The sequence below is a fragment of the Fragaria vesca genome, linkage group LG5, assembly GCF_000184155.1.
Source record: "Fragaria vesca subsp. vesca linkage group LG5, FraVesHawaii_1.0, whole genome shotgun sequence".
NCBI lineage: Eukaryota > Viridiplantae > Streptophyta > Magnoliopsida > Rosales > Rosaceae > Fragaria > Fragaria vesca.
In genome coordinates, this window is record NC_020495.1 from 7,618,960 (window position 1) to 7,639,265 (window position 20,306).

The 20,306-nt window shown below is 38.5% G+C and overlaps 5 protein-coding genes across 5 annotated transcripts; 2 read left to right on the forward strand and 3 right to left on the reverse strand.

Moving 5' to 3' along the window:
- Positions 1-846: 846 nt before the first annotated feature.
- LOC101312443 lies at positions 847-2,974 on the forward strand. The gene is made up of 5 exons (XM_004299252.1): positions 847-944; positions 1,442-1,592; positions 1,696-1,764; positions 1,872-1,978; positions 2,326-2,974. Exons 2-5 carry the CDS (start codon positions 1,448-1,450, stop codon positions 2,731-2,733), a joined length of 729 nt encoding a protein of 242 aa, XP_004299300.1. The 5' UTR covers positions 847-944; positions 1,442-1,447; the 3' UTR covers positions 2,734-2,974.
- A 416-nt stretch (positions 2,975-3,390) lies between these two features.
- LOC101299590 lies at positions 3,391-6,869 on the reverse strand. Its single transcript, XM_004301067.1, has 5 exons — positions 6,776-6,869; positions 5,350-6,529; positions 4,947-5,107; positions 4,686-4,835; positions 3,391-4,287 (listed from the first exon to the last, which is right to left on the reverse strand). The coding sequence occupies exons 2-5, from the start codon at positions 6,185-6,187 to the stop codon at positions 3,391-3,393; spliced, it is 2,046 nt and encodes a 681-aa protein (XP_004301115.1). The 5' UTR covers positions 6,188-6,529; positions 6,776-6,869.
- Positions 6,870-8,014: 1,145 nt separating this feature from the next.
- LOC101312729 (phosphoserine phosphatase, chloroplastic-like) lies at positions 8,015-11,027 on the reverse strand. The gene is made up of 8 exons (XM_004299253.1): positions 10,949-11,027; positions 10,338-10,590; positions 9,963-10,095; positions 9,769-9,876; positions 9,401-9,494; positions 8,881-9,030; positions 8,752-8,805; positions 8,015-8,417 (listed from the first exon to the last, which is right to left on the reverse strand). Exons 2-8 carry the CDS (start codon positions 10,567-10,569, stop codon positions 8,292-8,294), a joined length of 897 nt encoding a protein of 298 aa, XP_004299301.1. The 5' UTR covers positions 10,570-10,590; positions 10,949-11,027; the 3' UTR covers positions 8,015-8,291.
- A 1,289-nt stretch (positions 11,028-12,316) lies between these two features.
- LOC101299871 (respiratory burst oxidase homolog protein F-like) lies at positions 12,317-16,046 on the forward strand. The gene is made up of 14 exons (XM_004301068.1): positions 12,317-12,620; positions 12,815-12,971; positions 13,057-13,105; positions 13,207-13,320; positions 13,405-13,812; positions 13,918-14,304; positions 14,389-14,484; positions 14,571-14,686; positions 14,793-14,895; positions 14,981-15,155; positions 15,321-15,382; positions 15,489-15,617; positions 15,771-15,849; positions 15,937-16,046. Exons 1-14 carry the CDS (start codon positions 12,317-12,319, stop codon positions 16,044-16,046), a joined length of 2,289 nt encoding a protein of 762 aa, XP_004301116.1.
- A 211-nt stretch (positions 16,047-16,257) lies between these two features.
- Positions 16,258-19,975, reverse strand: LOC101313020 (ATP synthase subunit gamma, mitochondrial-like). The gene is made up of 9 exons (XM_004299254.1): positions 19,756-19,975; positions 19,209-19,252; positions 18,942-19,094; positions 18,530-18,643; positions 18,307-18,434; positions 17,797-17,919; positions 17,579-17,698; positions 16,987-17,108; positions 16,258-16,703 (listed from the first exon to the last, which is right to left on the reverse strand). Exons 1-9 carry the CDS (start codon positions 19,845-19,847, stop codon positions 16,634-16,636), a joined length of 966 nt encoding a protein of 321 aa, XP_004299302.1. The 5' UTR covers positions 19,848-19,975; the 3' UTR covers positions 16,258-16,633.
- Between the last annotated feature and the right edge of the window lie 331 nt (positions 19,976-20,306).

Genomic DNA, 20,306 nt, shown 5'->3' on the forward strand with positions numbered 1-20,306 from the left:
ATACCGGCAACTAAGGCAGCAGAAATTCTAAATGGCCGGTTGCAATATGAAGTCATCAAGACTTGATTTCAGTGTGGTGGACTTTGTACAAAATTTGAGATTAAGAAGGAGCATGACAAAATAGGGAACGGTTGAAGCGCAACTCAAAGGCAGTTGGACGCCTTCTGAAATGCGATATTTACATAAATAGATGCAGTGTGGTTGCGGTAGGGACTTCAGCTTCAGGATTGAGGCTGTTCAGGTCAATTGTGGAATGCTGCTTTTTGAAAAACGAAGATCCTGTAGCTGTTGCGAGGAGGTTGAAGCTGGATCATAAACTGTGCCGATTGATGAAGAAAATTCAAGCTTTGTGCTTGTGAATGTAGTGGGCTGGTCTTATAGCATGAATTACCTTAAAAGTTTATTAACGCGAAAAGAAGCGTTAACATATTTATTGGATTTTCATAAAAAAAAAACGATATTTGTGTAATACTAGAGTCATATTGATCGTGAAATGATTATTTCAATTTTTTAATCTCATTATTGGTATGACATAAAAAATTTAGCCTTTCTATAAAAAAAAATGTGTAGCCTTTCTTGAGGATACATAGTTGGCCATAGACATGGAGCTTCACTACACATGATGTTAGTTTGACACTTCACTAAACATGGCCAAGAATGCAAACCACAAAATATACAATCCAACACATATTAGCAAATAATATTCCTTTTTTTACATATATATTTTTAAAAATAAAGATAATTCCAAAGAGATAATAATAATAGGGCGAACCCTAAATCGGGAATTTCACCTGAAAAGTCCTCGTGTGGCCCTTTTTAAACCCTCGTCTCGCCCCAAACCCTCAAACCCCAACACTCAAAAACCCTCTTCTCTTCTCTCTTAACAAAATCCCTAATTTCTTCTCTCTTTCAGCCTCTACTACTTCGTCAAGTAGTATCATCAGGTACAGCTTTTCACTTCGTTTTCGATCTTGTTTTTGGTTTCATGGATTTGATTTCTGTTGTTTGTTCTCGCTATGTTCGAATTTCGTTCTGGGTTTTGTTCTTCGGCTTAAAGTTTGAAGCTTTATGATCTCATAGCGTTTGTGTTTGCTGGGTTTGTGTTTATTGTACAAGTAAGGGTATGGATTGAGTGAAAGTTTGAATCTTTCAGAATATTACACTGTTTTCCTGAAACCCTAAACCCTGGTAGTCTCGCTTTTGATTGAAAGTGAAATGGGGAAAGAAAAGTTGTGTGGAGCCGTATACCTTATCATTTTTAAGAAATGGAGTGTGGGGTTTATTGGAGTCCTGGGGTTGAAGCAAAACTTGAATTAGGGTTTTGGTTTTGGGGGTTTTTGTGTTATGGGTGATATGAGAAATGTTGATTGCTGTGTTTGAGTGTTATGTATGATGTGAATTCGATTCTTGAAGCTTGTTCATGCGTTGTGCTCTGTTGCAGGCTGCGATGGCGTTTTTGAGTAAATTCGGCAATATACTTAGGCATACTGCAACCAAGCAGACTGGATCTGCATTGGCTCCTTCCAGGCCGTCCATCTTTCAGGCCATAAGATGCATGACAACTGGGGCAAGTTCTAAGCTGTTTATTGGAGGTACTCTCCTTATTGCTTCAATAAGTTCGCTACCCTCTGGGATATTATGTGTTTACTGGGTTCTCATTTTTTTTTAATTTTTTTTTTTAATCTTGTATTGCAGGTATTTCGTTTCAGAGTGATGAACAAAGTTTGAGAGATGAATTTGCCAAATATGGTGAAGTTGTTGATGGTACATGATGCTCCTAATGCTCTGTTCTGTTTTATTTTCATTTTCAGTCCTTGCGTTGGTTACAAAAGTTTGAACTTTAGTGCTGACTGACTTGATAAATGTTGTAGTAAGAATCATCACAGACCGTGACACTGGTAGATCGAGAGGATTTGGATTCGTCACTTACACTTCCAGCGAGGAGGCATCAAGTGCCATCCAGGCATTGGATGGTAATGTAAGTATTCATATCTCATACCTTAATGTTAAGTAATTCAGTCCATAGTACCTACTGAATGAATCTGAGTAAGGAATTGAAAGTGGCTTGGGAATATTTTCATGTGGAAGGGAAAAAGCCTTATTATAATATGAAGTTGTGATTTCTATTATCCAGTGAATCCAATTGATATATACTTGTTACAGTTTCAGCTTCAGGTATACTGTTCTGATTAGTTCCACATGTAATTCTTTAACGTACATTGAATACACAATATGTTGAGTTTAAAATGCAAATTCTGTTGCTTCATAAAATATGCATCTCCATATCATAGTTGTTGAATCTAAATGTCTCAAAAATTCTTGTAGGAGCTTCATGGCCGCCGTGTAAGGGTGAATTATGCTACTGATAGGCCTCGCAATAACTTTGGAGGAGGTGGTTATGGTGGTGGTGGAGGATATGGAGGCGGCGGTGGCGGTTATGGAGGTGGAGGTGGCAGTTACGGAGGTGGAGGCGGCAGTTATGGAGGTGGTAGCTACGGTTCTGGAAACGCTGATGGTGGATACGGTGGAAGTGGAGTTGGCTACAACAGCAGTGCCAATTATGCATCTGGAAACACTTTTGACAATGCTGGCACTGGTGGTTTCGGTGCTACTGACAACAGCTTCTCTGCTGGTGGAGCTCAATTTGGAGAGGACAAAAGTGGTTTTGATGAGCCATTAGAAGGAAACAATAGGGATGATGATGACACTGCAGACTTCGAGAAAAGGGCCTGAATTTTAAGAGATTAGTTCTCTTGTCTGCAGTTCCTCAAGTAGATTGTTTTTGTCAGAACTTCTAGTGCCTCTCTCCTGTCATCCCTCTGAACCTTTTATTTCATTTGTGTTAAATTTGGCTTTGAACTTAATGCACCGCTTGCTGTGCTTTATCAAACCTGAATTCTGGAAATAATTGTAATTCAAGGTTTCCTTATATGCTTGGTAATTGTTTTTAGTGTCCGGAGTTCTTTAGTCCTTTCATTTGCAAAATATAATGTGGCAAGTTCTTTGATAAATCTAAAGTCAGGAGTTTTGATGAACGTTCACAACGTCACATGCGTATGCACTTATGCAGCTGTGAAATATTTATGTAGAGGTGGAGGAGATGATGTCCGTTTGCCAAGAGGAAAGAAAAGAGTGAAATAACTGATATCCATTCTTAATTTCACACAAGGGTCTCATTAAGTCCTTAACTTAAGGGTCCTCACTAGAATGACTTCTTAATTCCACAAGGCCTCTTGTTTGAAAAATAGGCAGATCAAGATAGTCATCACGAAACCAACAATGTTAGAATGAATCATTGGTAGATTCGTTAAACTGTAAAGTCAAGAATACCTAACCTCTCCTATATTTTGTATAAGTCTATACACTTGCAAAACTTAATTTGGTTACAATTCAGATGTCATAATCATTCGTCGAAAACAACCACTTCTGCGCATTCAGGACTACGGGAGAACCTTTCTTGGTCTTCTCCACAATTTGCTGTATTAGTTGTTTCTCCATCTCATCATCAGAATGGCTATTCTCATCCTCACTGACAGGATAATCAAACCTGGAAATGTGCTCGTCCCCCAACCATTGCTCTTCCTCTAAGGCAAAATGCACAATGGAGCCATTAACATCAAAACTTTGTTTGTGCATTTGATCTCTGAATGTTCCAATAACTTGACAAGGTGAATCCTCCTCTTCTGAATCACTGAGCTTCATCAACTCTTCATAAGCCTCATTGTACGCATCTAGAGCTTCCCCTGCTAAATTCATGACTAGAGGCTCTATGATGGTTTGGCTTTGGTCTTTGGAATTACTACTTTCTTGGACTGTGGACTGCACACAACTGTTTGAGAAATCCCCCGAACAATCCTTATGGTCTGATTCCACAACACGGACCTCCTGGCTGCTCTGATTCCACAATACGGACATCATGACTATGGGCTCTATGATGGTTTGGCTTTGTTCTCTGGAATTAGTACTTTCTTGGACTGTGGACTGCACACAATTCTTTGTCAAATCCCTCGAACAATCCTTATGCTCTGATTCTGCAATGCGGTCCTCCTTCTGGCTGCTCTGTAGTGCTGCCTCAAGCTCCTGGATACGTTCCTCCAGTCTTGATTGGATAACTTCATGCAGACGCAAACTAAGCTCTCTAGGAGAAACTGCATAGTTTCCATAGTGATGGGCAGTAGAGGTGCTGCTTGCATTCTCTTCTGACTTCGTCTGGGCAACAGTGTGCCCACCAACCATTTCAGCTCTTAATTCGCCTTGAGCAAAATCTGCCATCAAGTCTGGGTCAAGCTGCACAAATTTTAACTCTGTTAATGCTTAACACAAGTTTGAGGAGATTCCAACATCTGCCAAAACAACAAGCATATGCAGTTGTAGAAACCATGTAGAGGTGAATTACAATCATGTTCAGCAAAAGATAGTTATTGGAACTGAGGAAAGAAGGAAGATAAAAACTTAATGATGGTTACTAAGCAACAGTTCTACCAAGAGGAATGAAAATACAGGTTTTTCTTCACTACCTCCACCTTTCGAGTAAATTGGATTCGCCCACAAATATTCAGTAAACAAAATTAGTCAAGTATTTACACAGCTGGGTTAAACCTATTAAACACAGATCTAATGTAAAATAAAATGATAAAGCCATGCTGCTTAAACTTAAAAATTGCAAAGATAAACAGACTTCGTACCTCATCAAGATCCGTTAATCTTCTCTCCAAAGTAGAAGTATTCATGTTCAACCCCAACATCTCAAGTTCAGCTTCAAGCTCTGCCTCTATTTTCCTCATTGACTCTGAACTCTCCTCAGCTTTCTGCTCATACGAACCTCTACCATCATACTTGTCTATATTCTGTTCAGGAGAAAAAGGATTTAGGGCCCTGTTGAAAACCAAATTGTCACAAGTATCCTGTGACCCATAATTCTCATTAGCTAGCTCCTTCACCATTACTGAGTCTTTCATTTCCAGTTCCTCCTGCAGATCTTCAACCAAGCTCTCTGTCTGCTTCAATACGTTTTTCAACTTGTCAACTTCCTTTCTATTTGCAATGAAAGAAGATATTACACCAATAGAAACCCCAAGACAGAGTAGAACTGCTCCATCTGGTGAACCTGATGAAGGTACATGCATTAGGCCATGAATTGTCATACAGTGAGACAAAAGACCATTCAAATAGCCAGAAAATAAAAAGTGTACTAGAGAAACGATAAATATTAACATTTTTTCATTTGATGGTTCTCATTATAGTAGGTTATATAGTTGTTTTAGTCAGATATGCCAACATCGGGATATTATTGAGTTAAAGTTTTAAACCCAAAACAAAGCTACCCCAAGAGTAAGAGAAGAGTCCCACCTTGAATATGCAAGTGTTTTCCGCTGGCCATGTGACTGGAACTGCTGGATCTTTCAGTCTGCCCCTTCGCTGTCTCTATTTTCATCTTCTTTGGGAGATCCAGAGAACCAAGTTTTGGTAGTGGAGGAATCCCGGAGGCATTTTCATTTGCTTTTAAACGGTCTTCCATATGCAGCTTATTTTCCTCAATTCCAATCTCAGCACTGAAATGGTCACCATTAGCCCTGCTAATTATACGGCTTCCATCACTCACAATCAATGGTCTCATACTTGGAGCGGATGGTGAAGGAAGGGTAAGCACACTTGATTCAGCATGCTCTTTATATAATTGAGCCATCAGACAACTTTCTAAGGAATTAAGAGGCTTAACAATATGCCCGTGTGAGTGTTCAGTTCTTAAAGACCTTCTGTTCCTCAGAGGAACATGAAAAGAACCCTTTTCTCCATTGGAAGATTTGGGTACCACGCCACCAGTATTGTCATCAAGATCATTACTGTTTGCTTGGTCCACTGGTGATATATTTGATAGAGAAAGTAGATTGCAATGTTGGTAACTGACCAGGCTTGCCAGCTTCTCACCATCATACCCACTAGTAGAAGCCACTTCGGTGTCAGAAACACCTCCCCATATGTTAATATCGGCTACTCTCTCACCCAGAACTGGTTTTCTATCCCCGTGTCTGCGGAATGAAGAAGTTGGGGACTCAGATTTCTCAAGATTTGCATCCCCAAAAGAAAAATGTAACAAGCCATCCTTATCCCTCTCCCTCGAAAGCTTCTGCCAATACTTGGTCAAATATCCAGCACCGGCAGCTGCTGCAACAACCCACAAATCCATATCGGCTCTCCCTTCTGACAATGAAAGCCTTAACTTAATACCACAACACACACTCTTCTCTTTCCCTCAATTCTCAATACCCAATAACCAGATACTCCCATTACGCCAAACTTCGAACCAATGAATCAAAACACTCTTTGTAGGTTCACAGCAACCTCTGATTACATATAGAAAAACTGAAACTTGAACCAATATCCAATCCCCAGTTCATCAAAAACAGAACTTGAGCTGTCAATTCTCAGCATCAAAAGCTGGAAAACCTACTTCCACTAAACAACACAACAGTAAACAAGCATCAACATCCAACTCCCCACAAACTCAAAAAACAAAACCTCCAATTTTCTGCAAGAACAAGAACAAAAATACAATCACACAACTAAACCTCAATCCACAGAAGAAACCAACCAAGAGCAACAATATAAACAACATATACAGAATTCTAAACACTACCCACCTCACAGCAACCTACAAACACTAAAACCCATCACTCAAAAACCCATTACTGAATCAAACCCATTAGCAAGAATGTGAAAATGTCTGAATGCACTGAAATAAATAAAGACTGGAGGAAAAAGATAGAGACTTTACGTTGAAAGAGGATGAATGAGTGAAGCCAATCCAAAAGCACAAAAGGGTGACTTGTGAATCTTGAAGAATTAGCACCCGCTACTCTGTTATCTTCAGGGCTCCGATACAACCCACAACTTCTTACATTCGGTAAACGACGTGCTTTCTTTTCTTTTTTAACAAAAATAGAAAATTTTGTTATTCTGACCATATTATCTTTCCTTTTCGGTCTTTTCTTCTATTTTTCCTCACGGTTTCATGTATTTTCCCTATAAACTTTTGAAGAAGGAAAAAGAATCAGTTTGCTAAATGTGGGAGAGACAGATACATTACTAAACATACGATCGATGTGTATGTAACTCGATGAATCGATTATAAGTTATGAAATGTTCTGTTTCATTCAGACTTGTTTTCTTAATTCTATTTGGGTTTTAATTTCTCACATACTATTCACATTAGGTAGATTGTACTCTTTGATATAATCGCCCCAACAGAAAATGGGATTTGAGTAGATCATCTATCATTCCAACAAACAGAAGTGAAAAAACATAAGTGAAAATCAACAGCCACCTTCTTCACCCCACCTTATAAAAACATGGCACTGCATCAAAATCTGGTTGTCATTTTCCTATAATCTCAGTTTTGACATCCTTGTGTAATTTTCTTGAAGTCCTTTATGTGAAAAAGATAGGGATCCTAATAGAGAAAGAACACAAAAGTTGAGGGAGACTTTGGTGCTTAACATATGATCTTACATAGGAGTATAGGACTCAGACCAAGCAACCCACATGGATATTGGACCCCTAAACATCCCCACCGTTCTCCACCGACTAAGAAGTGCTTCACATTTTAATAATTTAGCAAGCAACTGGATGAGAGTAACAGCTTTTTTATTAGATATGAATATGAAAACAGCAGTTGAACTATGATGATATTAATACCTGTCAATGTTCCTTTAGATATAAGCCATTTCATTTTTCACTTGCATACCATATTGAAAATAAGGATGATAGTGATACCATGAGTTTCATTTATTCTCTGTTTTCTTTGGATGAATGAAGACCAGACCAATTCAATGAGTTGGCCAACCAACAGCTTCTGATTGATAGAAATATGAAGTTCCTCAAGGACCTCAACGGCTCAACCCCAAATTTGACAATAATTCAAGGCTTAATTCATGTGGGTTGTTTATGGGGCTTATGGCATGTCCAACATTATTAAATATTCAAACAAGTCTGCAGAAATTAATCCAGGATTTCAGGGTAAAGATATTGATCTCAGATTCATAATGTATAAGCTTTCAAACTAGTATCTGCAACAACATGTTTCACACTAATTGCAATACTCATTTCTTAAGCACAGCATCCTAAGAACCACCTATGGCTCTCTCACTCTTTATTCATCTTCTTATACACGAAGCACAGCCTACCTTGTAGAAATAGGGCTCATATAAGCATATATAATGCAGCAGGGCAGGCAGCTTCATGGAGAAATGATAGCACAAAATAAATAATCAATGGGCTCAGATTAGTAGAGGCTACTCCAAGGCACTTATCAACTCTTCGAAATTAAAAACAAGCCAATCAGCCTTTGCTGCGACAGCCTCTCGATGCTGAACACCAGCATAGCAGATGAACAAATCAGCACCTCCAGGTTGACGAGCCTGGAAACAGTTAAACACAATATTGATATGACACTTCATGTGCAAGTTTAACAAGAACATTATTATTAATCACGCTAACATAACTTGATTCATGTTTCACATAAGTTCAATCGACAGATCATTTTATCAATATACAAAAAAGATAATGGGCAATCCTCATTCCTTACCCCCCCCCCCCACAAAGAATACCAAACCAGAAACCAGTCTATTATAAAGTTTAGGAGAAAATATCCTTAATATTTCAATCAAGGAAGACTGATTATCATTTAGTTGTATGTACAAAACTAGATGCAAGAAAGTAAGACGCAGATAGATGTTTGAGTGATTTACTTACCTCGAGATCAGTTGCACCATCCCCAATCATGACTAATTCCTTGTAATTATGAGCCTGAGAAAACAGTTTAATAACCTTACCAGCAAGATACTTGACAACTAAACATCAAGCTAAAGACGATAGACCAACCTTCCTTATCCGTTGAACTGCAGTGGCTTTTCCCCCACTCCTTGAAGTGGGCTCATTTTCGTCAAAGCCTATGAACTCTCCATTACTTCCAAACAGTAGTTGATTGGCAAACACATTTTCCGAGGGTATCCCAAGAATTAATGCAACAGGCTGTAGAAATAGTCAGTTAGTAACGAGACCCCAGAAAGAAGATACTGTTATATTTGAGATCCCATGTATCGGAAGCTCTTTTTTGAGTGCCATGAATGACAATGCTAGAAACAAACAACCCCTCTCTAGATAGAAACACGGAGAAAAATAAAAACCAAATAACTATAAAAAAAATAAAAAATTCTCTCTTGTTATGAATAATTGTAGGATCACACACAAATAAAACATAATATATTCCATACCTCCAGAAAATTCACTCTAAGTGATCCACTTATTTTTCAAGTAATTCTAATTTTCTACTGACAAGTGATAAATGAGACCAACAAAGTAGCAGTATAGAAATGGACTAATGCACCATTCAGAAGCCTACATATATCATTTGACGGAAACCTCCAGAGACCAGGTAGACCGTTGTTCCATTAGCCTTCAGCTTGTTGACTAATTCGGCTATGCCAGGAGAAATCCTACATACGAATGTATACAAAGATTAATTCCAAAAACATTTTCTTTGGCAATTAATGAAAATACTTTATTCTGTTGTCTTCAGGTCACCCTTCTTATATGGTGTCATTTTAAGTAATCTACTTGTGTCAATAACAACAATACTCTATCTTGAGTCAAACTTACAAAAACATAAAAGTCATGCAAAATTTATCAAGAACCAAAGGCACTTCTTGAGCAAACAAGGAGGCAGTATAACTCAAGATGCTTAAAGGAAGCTTAACATAAGTCTCCTACCTTGGGGGTCTCTTTTCAAGATAATCTTGTAGTTGAGACAGGGATGGATTGAACAAAGACAATCTGGCAGCCAAAGCCTCCTCAAAAGGTACTGAACCACTCATTGCCCTGGAAAAAAAAAATGAGAACTGCAATTTAAGACCAAAGTTGTACAACACAGAACAAACTAAGCGAGATCAATAGCTGATTCCCACCTAGAAGTCCATTCTGCAACAGCCTTTCCAGCTCCACAAAATTCTGCAAGTTCATCAATGCCCTCATCCAGGCAAACCGTGCTATCCACATCAAAGCACACCGCATCAGCATTTCTCCATAACTCAAGAACCTCTATAACCATTAAATACAAATCAAAATATGTTTACATAAGCTTACACCACAAATCCTAGGTGGGGCTATTATATATTTCATAAGAAAGCCTAGTGTGCAATTGTTCTAGCCTTAGGCACAAACTCTTGCAATTAATCAGCAAGCAATAATCCACACTTTCTACCAACTAAATATACATCTCTTTCTAAAACCAATTATAAACCCTGGAGGTGAACATCACAGCAGTCGAATAATCACATTACCTTTAGAAGGCAGCATGTTGCCAGAGCGGCTTGATGGGGTGGCTTCTACTGGTTGAGTCGAAGCAGCAATTGGCTTGAGTGCTCTTTGTTGTGGTTCTATCCCAACATGACTTCTATTTCTATACAAACTTCTGGCGAATTGCACTGAAGATGTAGGAACAAAAGCAAGGTTCTTTTGCTTATAATGAGTCCCAATGGTGGTGATTCGTGACGAATTCACCAACCCTTCCATGAATATCTGCTTCAACCAAATCTAAAATAATACTCATTCACTCCAACACTCTAAAGAAGTTGCAAAATGCATACCAATCTTACAAAACACAACGACCCAATTACAAATTAACACAACAAAGAGCTAAAGACAGTAAATTTATCACATCCAATACATAAACATATTACCGCTAAAACCAGAACGTTCATATTTTTATACATCAAACTAAACCCAACTCATATTATATGAACTTTTCTTTCCCTCACATTTTCAGGGAGAGCAAAATGCCAATACCAGTCTCAAAATTTAACGCAAAAGTCACAGAGGAAAAGCAAAAGATTGAATATTTACGAAGTAAATTGAAAAAGAAAAGACAAGGAAGATTGAAATGAAGATTTACCTGTGTATATGTTACAGTGTTTGTGTTTGGTTTGGTTTCTCAGATCTAGCTGTTCCTGTCTTCTCCGCTTTTTTGATATTTTTTCTGGAGCTCCTTCTCCCTCCTGTTTATGTTTGGTGAAGGAAATTAGCTGCAAATCCGCCTGAAAACTTGACTTAATTACGAAATTAACCTTGTATAAACGGCATTTGGTAATTGGTACATTACGTTAACGGGTTCGGACCGCAAAAAAGTACGGGCAACCCGACCCATTTGTGACCGGCGATGGACCACTCGCCATATGGACCAGGGCTCCAAAACGGGTTGGCGCCCGTTAACCCGACCAAACCCTAAAACTTTTCTTTGTCACATTGTGGCTGGTCGGGAGCAATCTAGGTATGATCCATTCTTAAAAGAATGTTTGTCATAAGCTCTAGAGTTCGAACTTAGAAGACCTCATTTTTCCTTATAATGTTTGCTCTACTTGCAGTTTTCGAGGTTTCTATCCACCCGGAATATGTTAATATTTCTAAAATTTTTAACCAATAAATATTTTTGAAATTTCTTCTTAATGTAAGTTAATCATCACACTTTACGTGAGGATCTTTGATCAAATTATCAATCCGACTCATATTTTCTAGTCCAAATTTGGTTTTGTACAATCTTAATTTTGGAAGGCCTTTCAATACCTGCAGAAGACAATTTTGGCCAGAGGCCCTATAACACAATCTTGTCACGTTGAAAGCAAAACTCGACTCTTTTCACGACCTTTACTAAGAGTAAGCTTGATGTGATCTCTGAATAAATTTAACTGATCTAACATGGTTCTGTTCCGCAAGAGATGGAATTCTCTATCAATTGCCTTATTCTTACATTAGCTTAATTTGCAGCGGAAGTTTGGTGTTGGGTGCACAACACTTAACTATGCATACTCATCTCCACACCCTTTTTCTTGCATGGTGAGACATGTCAAGGTGTGAGCTTCTTTTGGTTTTAGCTGTTGAGAAAAATTGATATAAGCTCTCATTCACATCACAACCTTTTCATTTCCATGATTTCTTGTCTATAAGTTTAGCTTTCTTGTCTGCAAGCTTAGCTAGCTACTCTACCTGCTCTCACTTCCTTTCTGCTCCTAATTTTTCAACCCCTAGCAAAACATCTTACTTGGCTTGTTGCTGCAGTTTCCCACCCAATTCCAAGAAAGAATAAAACCTCTCTTGCTTAATTACTGTACCTCTCAAAGAAAACAAATTGCTCTACTAATACCCTCTTCTTCTTATTCAAAGAAGAGAATGCATGATATTTGTCAGCAAGAAAACCCAATAAGTACCCACATTGATCACAAACCACATTTCTTTCTTCCCATGAAAACTTGACCACCATCCATCAATGGAGGCACAGCCAGCTTCGCTATCACCATCTTCATCATCATCTTGCAGTACAAATGATAACATTATGCTACCTTCTTTCTCTTCGGTTTGGACTGAATCCGATAAAACAGAACCACTCCAAGCTGTGAACCAGGAGCAGGCACCCATTCCCATGTCAGATATTGGATTGCTGAGATTTATGGAACTCACTGCCAATGGTGGGATGAGGTGGGAGGATGTAAAGGACCGGTTTGACCGGCTTTCCATCACCCTGGGGCAAACTGAACCGGTTATAAAATGGTCTGATTTTGGTTTGTGCATAGGTGAGCAAACTTGTATTTACTTTTAAGGTTTCTGATACAAAATGAGGAGCCTTGGCATACATGAACAAGTGACTGGTATATTACTTATGACAATCATATTATTGATCGAATTTGTGCTCAGTTTTCTATCTTTTTTTTTCTTTTCTTTTTTGAAAAGAGTTTTCTATCTTTTATGCACACTTGACTTTTGGTAGGGATGGAACAGTCGCAAGAGTTCGCTAATCAGCTACTAAGGGCTCTAAGGAAAAGCAAGGATCGGAATTTTGGTATACCAAAAGCTGAACTGCAGAGTTACTGGTCTCGTATGACCGACCCTTGCTTCAGTTCAAGGATGCAGATATTCTTTGACATGTAATGATCATTTGTATTATAAAGTTCTATATCCTTTCTGCAAGAATAGTAAACTCCATTTCTAAATTTTTGTAATTCTTTTCAGGTGTGACAGAAACATGGAGGGAAGAATAACAGAAATAGATATCAAGCAGGTAATTTGTGTCTCTATATTTCCTAGATTTAGGTTTATAAGGGGCTGTGCATCAGTTTTGTGCTGGTGTTTACTTGTTTCCTTGGAATTTGGGATTTTCAGACTATTACACTAAGTGCTACTACAAATAAGTTATTTTTGACACCTGAGGAAGCAGAAGACTATGCTGCTTTGGTCATGGAGGTGCTTGACACTGAAAAAAGGGGCTACATTGAGGTACCTTTCAAAAGTAGAAAAATGGATTCTTCAAAAAACAATAAGATACAAATTGACTTCTGAATGTTTGTGACTATCTTGCAGCTTCCACAATTTGAGACCCTCATCAAAATGAACTTATCAAAGGCCTCTTTCTCACATAACCACTTGTCAATCAGACATGATCCCTATCACAATTTTGACCAAGTTCAAAAGCCAAATTCCAGGATAAATATTTTGTTTCGAACTTATTGGCGACGAGCATGGATAGTTTTGCTGTGGTTGATCATATGTAGTGCACTCTTCACTTGGAAATTTCTACAATATAGGCATAGAGCAGCTTTTCAAGTAATGGGGTACTGCCTATCCTCTGCCAAAGGTGCTGCTGAAACCCTCAAATTCAACATGGCTCTAATTCTCCTCCCTGTCTGTCGTAATACAATTACATGGCTGCGAAGGAACCGTTCAATCAACTCAATCATTCCATTTAATGACACTATCAACTTCCACAAGGTAATGTGGCTTATACTCATAGCTTAACTCTAATAGTAGAAACTTCCTCCACAAGAAATGTTTTAAGCTACTACTGACACAGATGCTTACCTTGTCTATGTATAGCTCATAGCAGGAGGGGTAGTGGTAGGAGTTATCCTACATGGTGGTTGTCACCTAGCCTGTGATTTACCAAGAATTAGTGAGTCAGATCATGTAATATTCGGGCAAACAATAGCTGCCCGATTCGGGTACCATCAACCATCATACTTTGAAATATTGACCACAAAGGAAGTGGCATCAGGAATTGGTATGGTGATACTAATGGCCGTAGCATTCTCACTTGCAACACGATGGCCACGCCGGGGGTCACCTTCACTGCCAAAGTCAGTCCGGAATGTCACAGGATACAATACCTTTTGGTACTCACACCACTTGTTCATTCCTGTATATGCATTGCTCATTTTTCACTCTATATTCCTCTTCCTTACAAACAACGTAACTGAAAAAACGGTAAGCCGTTCAATTAGTCCTTGTGTATATGGAATATTAACTTCATATACTGTCTGTCATGATGCTAACAATGTGCTTCAGCAGACATTGATGTACATTGCCATTCCAGTTCTGTTATACACCGGAGAACGAGTGTTTCGAGCCATAAGATCTGGATTCTATGAGGTGGAAATGTCAAAGGTAATATGCCAATACCATCACCATCCTTGTTAATTTGAAGCAGTGACTCAGTGAGGTTAAAGTTTTGTCTACTTCCTTCTGTGCAGGCAAGTATTTATCCTGGAAAAGTTTTGTCCCTCAAATTGCACAAACCAAAAGGTTTCAAGTACCTGAGTGGCATGTACATATTCATTCAATGCCCTCAGATTTCGCCATTTGAATGGTAAGTATGTGTTACTTTTCTCCAACCATATATTCATCAGCCTAAGATTAAAGCTAAGCAATGTAATATATTCTTCAGTCTTTACCATGTTCTTTTCTCATTTCAGGCACCCGTTTTCGTTAACTTCAGGACCAGAAGATGACTACCTAAGTGTGCATATTAGAACTACTGGGGACTGGAGTTACCAAATATACAGTCTTTTCCAAGAGGTGAAGTGGAAAATATTGTTGGGGAAAATGAATGAAAAGACTCAATTCTAACTCTCACTTAAACTTTTTTTATGAAATTCTGCAGGCAACATTATCAGGGCTTAACAGTTACCCTAAAGTACACATTGATGGACCTTATGGTGCTCCATCTCAAGACCATATCAAGTATGATATCATTGTTCTAATCGGTCTAGGCATAGGCGCTACACCTTTCATTGGCATCCTCAAAGATATTGTCAATAGTGCTCAAAACTCATCACATTGTGATCATCATGTATGGTTCTTAGTTTTTACTTTTCACTTGAGAAATTTGAAAAATACTCAAAAATCCTTCTGATGGCTATATTCGAAATAGTCTGGTTGCAGAGAATGCAGCTCAAGAAAGTCTCCACTAAAAGCCTATCTTTTTTGGGTCACAAGAGAACAGAGCTCCTTTGAATGGTTTAGAGACATCATGAAGGAAATATCAGATTCAAAAGAAAAGCAGGTAAAAGCCTGCAAAGGTTATACTTTCATTGCAACTGTTCATTAATGAAGTAAGGTTTACCAGTCTGCAATGTGCACTCTAATAACTTGTGGTGATCATTCTTTAGTCTATTGTAGAGATGCACAGTTTCTTAACTTCTGTTTATCAAGAGGGAGATGCGCGTTCGGTTCTGATAAGTGCAATACAAGCATTGCTTTATGCCAAAAATGGTATTGACTTTGTCTCCCGGACTCCGGTAAGTACTGCATCATAAACCCTTTGGTTGTACATCACTCATCAATTGGTTAGCACGGTGCATTTGGGGTATCTATATACTAGACTCTTTGCCTCACTGAGTGAAGGTTTCTCTAGGAAAGCATTCTGATCTTATTTGCGACGAAATTTTCAGGTAAGAACACATTTTGCCCGGCCAAACTGGTCCAGCATCTTCTCAGAATTGGCTTGTAGACACAGAGGAGCACGGATTGGTAAGGAACTCTTGGAAAACAATGAGATATTCTGTAGATTGGTCATTGCCATAGCTAATTTGGAGAGTTGGGTTTTTTCTTGGACAGGGGTTTTCTACTGTGGGGCTTCAACCTTGGCAGAAGAGTTGCAGGGAATGTGTACCAAATTTTCGACCAAAACTTCCACAAGATTTGTATTTCACAAGGAGAATTATTAACAAAGATTAGACAATTGTTTGCATCTGTAGTTCTGTACCAAATCCACAAGCTGGAAATGAGATTAGTCAAAACACCCCCAGTGTCTATCTTTCGTCCACTTTTGCACAAAATATAATGTTCCATACCAAAACCTCATCACAGAAATAACTGTTTTTTTTGGTCTGAAATCACAGAAAGGCTCTGTTGTCGCATGAACATTTGTCAGCTTTATGAAAATGAAATTTGGGAAGAACTATTGTATCAAAAAGACATTACAATGGACATACCCACACAAAATTCTCTTTCAGCACCCGACAATAGTATGCATTAGAAAACGAAGGTGGCCAACCATCAAGAGACTTTATCACAAATGAACCGATACAATTTGTCCAATCCTCAATATATTGAAATGGATTTCTCAGGTGCGGAACTCAAAAAAAGGGGAAAGGAATCCCAGAAACATCAATTTACTGATCACTGGTACAATTTTAGTGCCCAGAATTTGACCCTGGAGTAATTATTAGAATAACAAAATGTCAAAATGATTCTCAAAGGTAACGTCTTTAAACTTCAAACCACAGTTTTTATTTCGTCACCATCAGATAAACTAGCCCTCCAGTGCTGATGCTCCAGATATAATCTCGATCAATTCTGTGGTGATAGATGCTTGACGGGTTCTGTAACAGATGATCACAGTAACAACCAAGATCAGTCATTTGAACCTTGAAGAAGAAAATAATGTCTAAAAAATCACAAAATAAGCTTATACTAAAGATATAGCTAAAACCAAAAGAAAGTAATCTAATTAAGCAGATAAGTCCAAACAAGACAATTATCTATTTATCTTTATACACACAAATTTAGGGTCATCGGATACGTGTGCCTGTGTGCATGCAATTGTATTGAGAGGGGGTGTGCCTGTGTGCATGCAATTGTATTGAGAGGGGGTAAGAAAGTGACCTGTTGTAAGAGAGTGTGAGGCGATCAAGCATCTCTCCGGCATTTCTGCTTGAGCTGTCCATAGCAGACATCCTGGCTCCTTGCTCACTGCAAGCATTCTCCAGCACACCATTGAACAAGACCTGTTCAAAATATGAAATTTTTCTTTATGAATAATGAGCAAGAAAAAAAATTCAGTACTAAATCCACAATGTGACAGTGGTTCACATTTTGTGAACCCAAAGGAATTGCTTCAATGGCAAAATATGAAAAAAAAAACAATTATCGCTGGCCCTGGCCCTAGTGAATATCAGCTCCCACAGCAAACCACGATTAATACATTTACTAGTCTAAGTGTTCAAGTTCAGCGACACTGAAGTCCTTGCATGATGGACAAAATATATTAATGCCAGAAAACGGTCAGGAGCTGCTATCCAGCAATTTAAGCAACCAAAAAAAAAGTTATTTCAGGCCCAAGACTAACATCATCAAATCAATGCAATTTGAAGTGAACTGTCCAATCAGGTCAGGGTATTGAGAATGATTCACACTAGAACAAAAAACAATATAAGTGTGGCATATATACCTGGGAAAATTTAAAGGAAGGACTTACACAAGAAAATTGGAACTCTGTCAGATTCTGTAGAATTTCTGACTTTGACTCGCCACCTTCAACCTCATACGAATCTAGGTCACCAAGCGTTCCACCAGCTTCAGACTCTTTCTCCACAACCTATGTAAACATTTGGAATCAATTATTCACTTACCCGAAATCTGAACATAAAAAGGTGGGTAATATGTGCATTTATAGTATAAAAACATTCTTATTACCTCTGGAGATAATACAGTAGAAACAGTTGGCAGAAATGCAACAACTGACTGAAATTTATTGAAGACAACTCTCAAAGCATCGTATTCCACATTTTTTAAAATGTCGTCAGCTATGACAGATACCTGAAAGGACAAAAACTACACTGAGAATGATTGCAAGAACTTGTCAAAGTTTAACACACATCAAACCAGTATAAATTCACTTCACCATTTAAAGTATGAACAACATATGAATCAGTGTTTGAGGAGATTAACCTAAGCTAATGCATGGAACTCAGACAACGTCGCATGACACTGACTTGAACTAAAAGTTTGAAGAAGCCTCAATGAAAACTTGTTAAGACTCAAATGTCAGATGCTCTTCATGTATATAAAAGTTACAGACTGACGGTTGGCAGAAAAATTATACACACACACACATATATACCAGCATGCATAGGTGCAGCAGTAAGACAAACCTTATCTCTCCTAATCAATAAGGTATAAAAGCAAGGAACAGAAATTGCTAACCTGGGCGTAGTTCAAAGGATTCTTCTGCAACTCAGTTATGCTTAGCTCAATGTCCTTCTTTGAGTCACGAATCAATTGAGCTTTTGCCTTTTCCCCCAAAATTACATATTTTGTTTCTTTGTCAGGACCTAGGACAGTCAAAAGAAGAAGAGATGGCATTAATGTATACAACTTTTGGAAAGATCAAAACACTAACAATCAGCTTTGCGGCTCCAAGATATACCGGCATTCAACTTGTGCATTGCCTTGCTTATTTTGACCGAAGTAGAGTTGATTCCACCACATAAACCTTTGTCTGAAGAGACGGTAACAATAACATCCTTCTTAACTTTGACACCTAGCATGGGAACACAGAAACAGATAATGAGGACATTTTAAAATGATATCAATATTGATAAACATATATATGAAAGATATAAAGCATATAAATAGAGTAATTTTTAAGTTCCAGAGGAGCTATGACTTGGCAATAGTAACAGTCTATCCATTAATAAAAAAAATATGTTGGTACTCATCACTACTGTTAGCCAATTTGAACTACCTTTGAACGACAAAATTAAAACGCTAGGTAACAAATGAAAGAGTCTGAAATAAAAATCAAACTTGAACAGCATACATTATGCTGGTAAACTTACTGGGGGTGTCGCCAAGAAGTGCTGTGAAAGGCTTCCACAGGCCACGAGAATTCTCAGCTTTGGATTGAATAGCTCGCAGCTTTGAGGCTGCAACCATCTTCATAGCCTTTGTAATCTTTTGAATACTCTTAACACTCTTCATCCGGTTTCTCACTGTATACAGTATCAGAAAACCTCAATATAATTGTTCTTTACAAATAACTGAGGAACCAAAAGAATATTGCAAAACGTAAACACAATAACTAACTGATGGAAAAGGTGCAATACCGATTTGAGTTGAAATTGAGCGTACTCCAAGTGGGCCCTGCTCCCTGTCCACCCAAACCAAAAGATATAGTTATATCAAATGCAGACGCAGTGGAAAACAGTAGCAAGGAGTATGAGGAACGATTAATGTGTAATCACCATTGACAGCCAAAAACAAAAACTTATGAATTGACATACTCTAATTATAACTAACCAAACATTCACAGCACATTATAACCCGATATTATACTCGGTGCTCAGACTACCATTTTCAGTTTTCAATTGTTAATTCCAAAGATAAGGCAGTGTTCATGTGTTATCTAAGACCACTGATTTCATTTCTCAGATAGTTCAACTCTGTCATTATCTATAGTTCAACTCTTTCGAAAACGAAAAACCTAAACCTGAATATGGCTGCTTCTCAATTTTAGGGTAAAATTCACAATTACAGTGCTCCACATAACATACAACCGAACATCTAAGATTTTTTGACTGATAAAACTCAAACCGATGTCAATAAGAATGCCAAATGCAACCACAAAGGAGAGGATTTGAAAAGGGAACGTACTCGGCGGGGAAGATGGAGGATCGGACGGCGGCGATTGGACTGGGGGAGACGGCGAAACGCCTCCCTTCGCGTCTGAGAGCAGCCATGGCCATTGCTATTGGGATCGGCGGCGATCGAATTACAGGAAACCCTAACCCTAGAGGACCTGGATGATCGGATCCGAAGACTAAACGCAGCGAGCGAGCTCCGGTGCGGTTTCAGTGAAGAAATGTGTGCGTGTGAGCTACAATGACCTTTTTGGGCTTTTATGTGATAAAATGCTTTGATGCTCTACAAATGGGGTTGAAACGACGTCGTATCTTCGTTGTAAGACGCGCCACCCAAACCTAACCACGTGTCAATCCAGTGGCTGGGTAGCACAAATCTTCGTACAGTCTTTTCGGAGAAAACTTGAGGGTTCCAAACCGAAATCACATAGAGGAGCTACGTACGTTGTAAGCCCGTATCCCGGTAGGAATATGGATACGCCCGGAAAAATATTGGATACGCGGATACGTATCAGATACGCGTATGAGCAATCCTTTCGTGTTGAGCACACATTTCTGGGGTAC

Coding starts and splice junctions, on each gene's coding strand:
- LOC101312443 (XM_004299252.1), top strand. CDS start 1,448: ATGGCGTTTTTGAGTAAATTCGGCAATATACTTAGGCATACTGCAACC. Junction 1,593..1,695: donor TTCTAAGCTGTTTATTGGAG/GTACTCTCCTTA, acceptor CTTGTATTGCAG/GTATTTCGTTTCAGAGTGAT. Junction 1,979..2,325: donor TCCAGGCATTGGATGGTAAT/GTAAGTATTCAT, acceptor AAATTCTTGTAG/GAGCTTCATGGCCGCCGTGT.
- LOC101312729 (XM_004299253.1), bottom strand. CDS start 10,569: ATGGAAGGGTTGGTGAATTCGTCACGAATCACCACCATTGGGACTCAT. Junction 9,495..9,768: donor CTTGAAAAGAGACCCCCAAG/GTAGGAGACTTA, acceptor ATTCGTATGTAG/GATTTCTCCTGGCATAGCCG. Junction 8,806..8,880: donor CAGTTCAACGGATAAGGAAG/GTTGGTCTATCG, acceptor CTGTTTTCTCAG/GCTCATAATTACAAGGAATT.
- LOC101299871 (XM_004301068.1), top strand. CDS start 12,317: ATGGAGGCACAGCCAGCTTCGCTATCACCATCTTCATCATCATCTTGC. Junction 14,305..14,388: donor ACAACGTAACTGAAAAAACG/GTAAGCCGTTCA, acceptor GTGCTTCAGCAG/ACATTGATGTACATTGCCAT. Junction 15,156..15,320: donor TAGTGCTCAAAACTCATCAC/ATTGTGATCATC, acceptor TCACAAGAGAAC/AGAGCTCCTTTGAATGGTTT.
- LOC101299590 (XM_004301067.1), bottom strand. CDS start 6,187: ATGGATTTGTGGGTTGTTGCAGCAGCTGCCGGTGCTGGATATTTGACC. Junction 4,836..4,946: donor AACTGGAAATGAAAGACTCA/GTAATGGTGAAG, acceptor AATATAGACAAG/TATGATGGTAGAGGTTCGTA. Junction 4,288..4,685: donor GATTAACGGATCTTGATGAG/GTACGAAGTCTG, acceptor AAATTTGTGCAG/CTTGACCCAGACTTGATGGC.
- LOC101313020 (XM_004299254.1), bottom strand. CDS start 19,847: ATGGCCATGGCTGCTCTCAGACGCGAAGGGAGGCGTTTCGCCGTCTCC. Junction 18,435..18,529: donor AATGCACAAGTTGAATGCCG/GTATATCTTGGA, acceptor TGACTGTCCTAG/GTCCTGACAAAGAAACAAAA. Junction 17,920..18,306: donor ATCCTTTGAACTACGCCCAG/GTTAGCAATTTC, acceptor TTGTCCTTTCAG/GTATCTGTCATAGCTGACGA.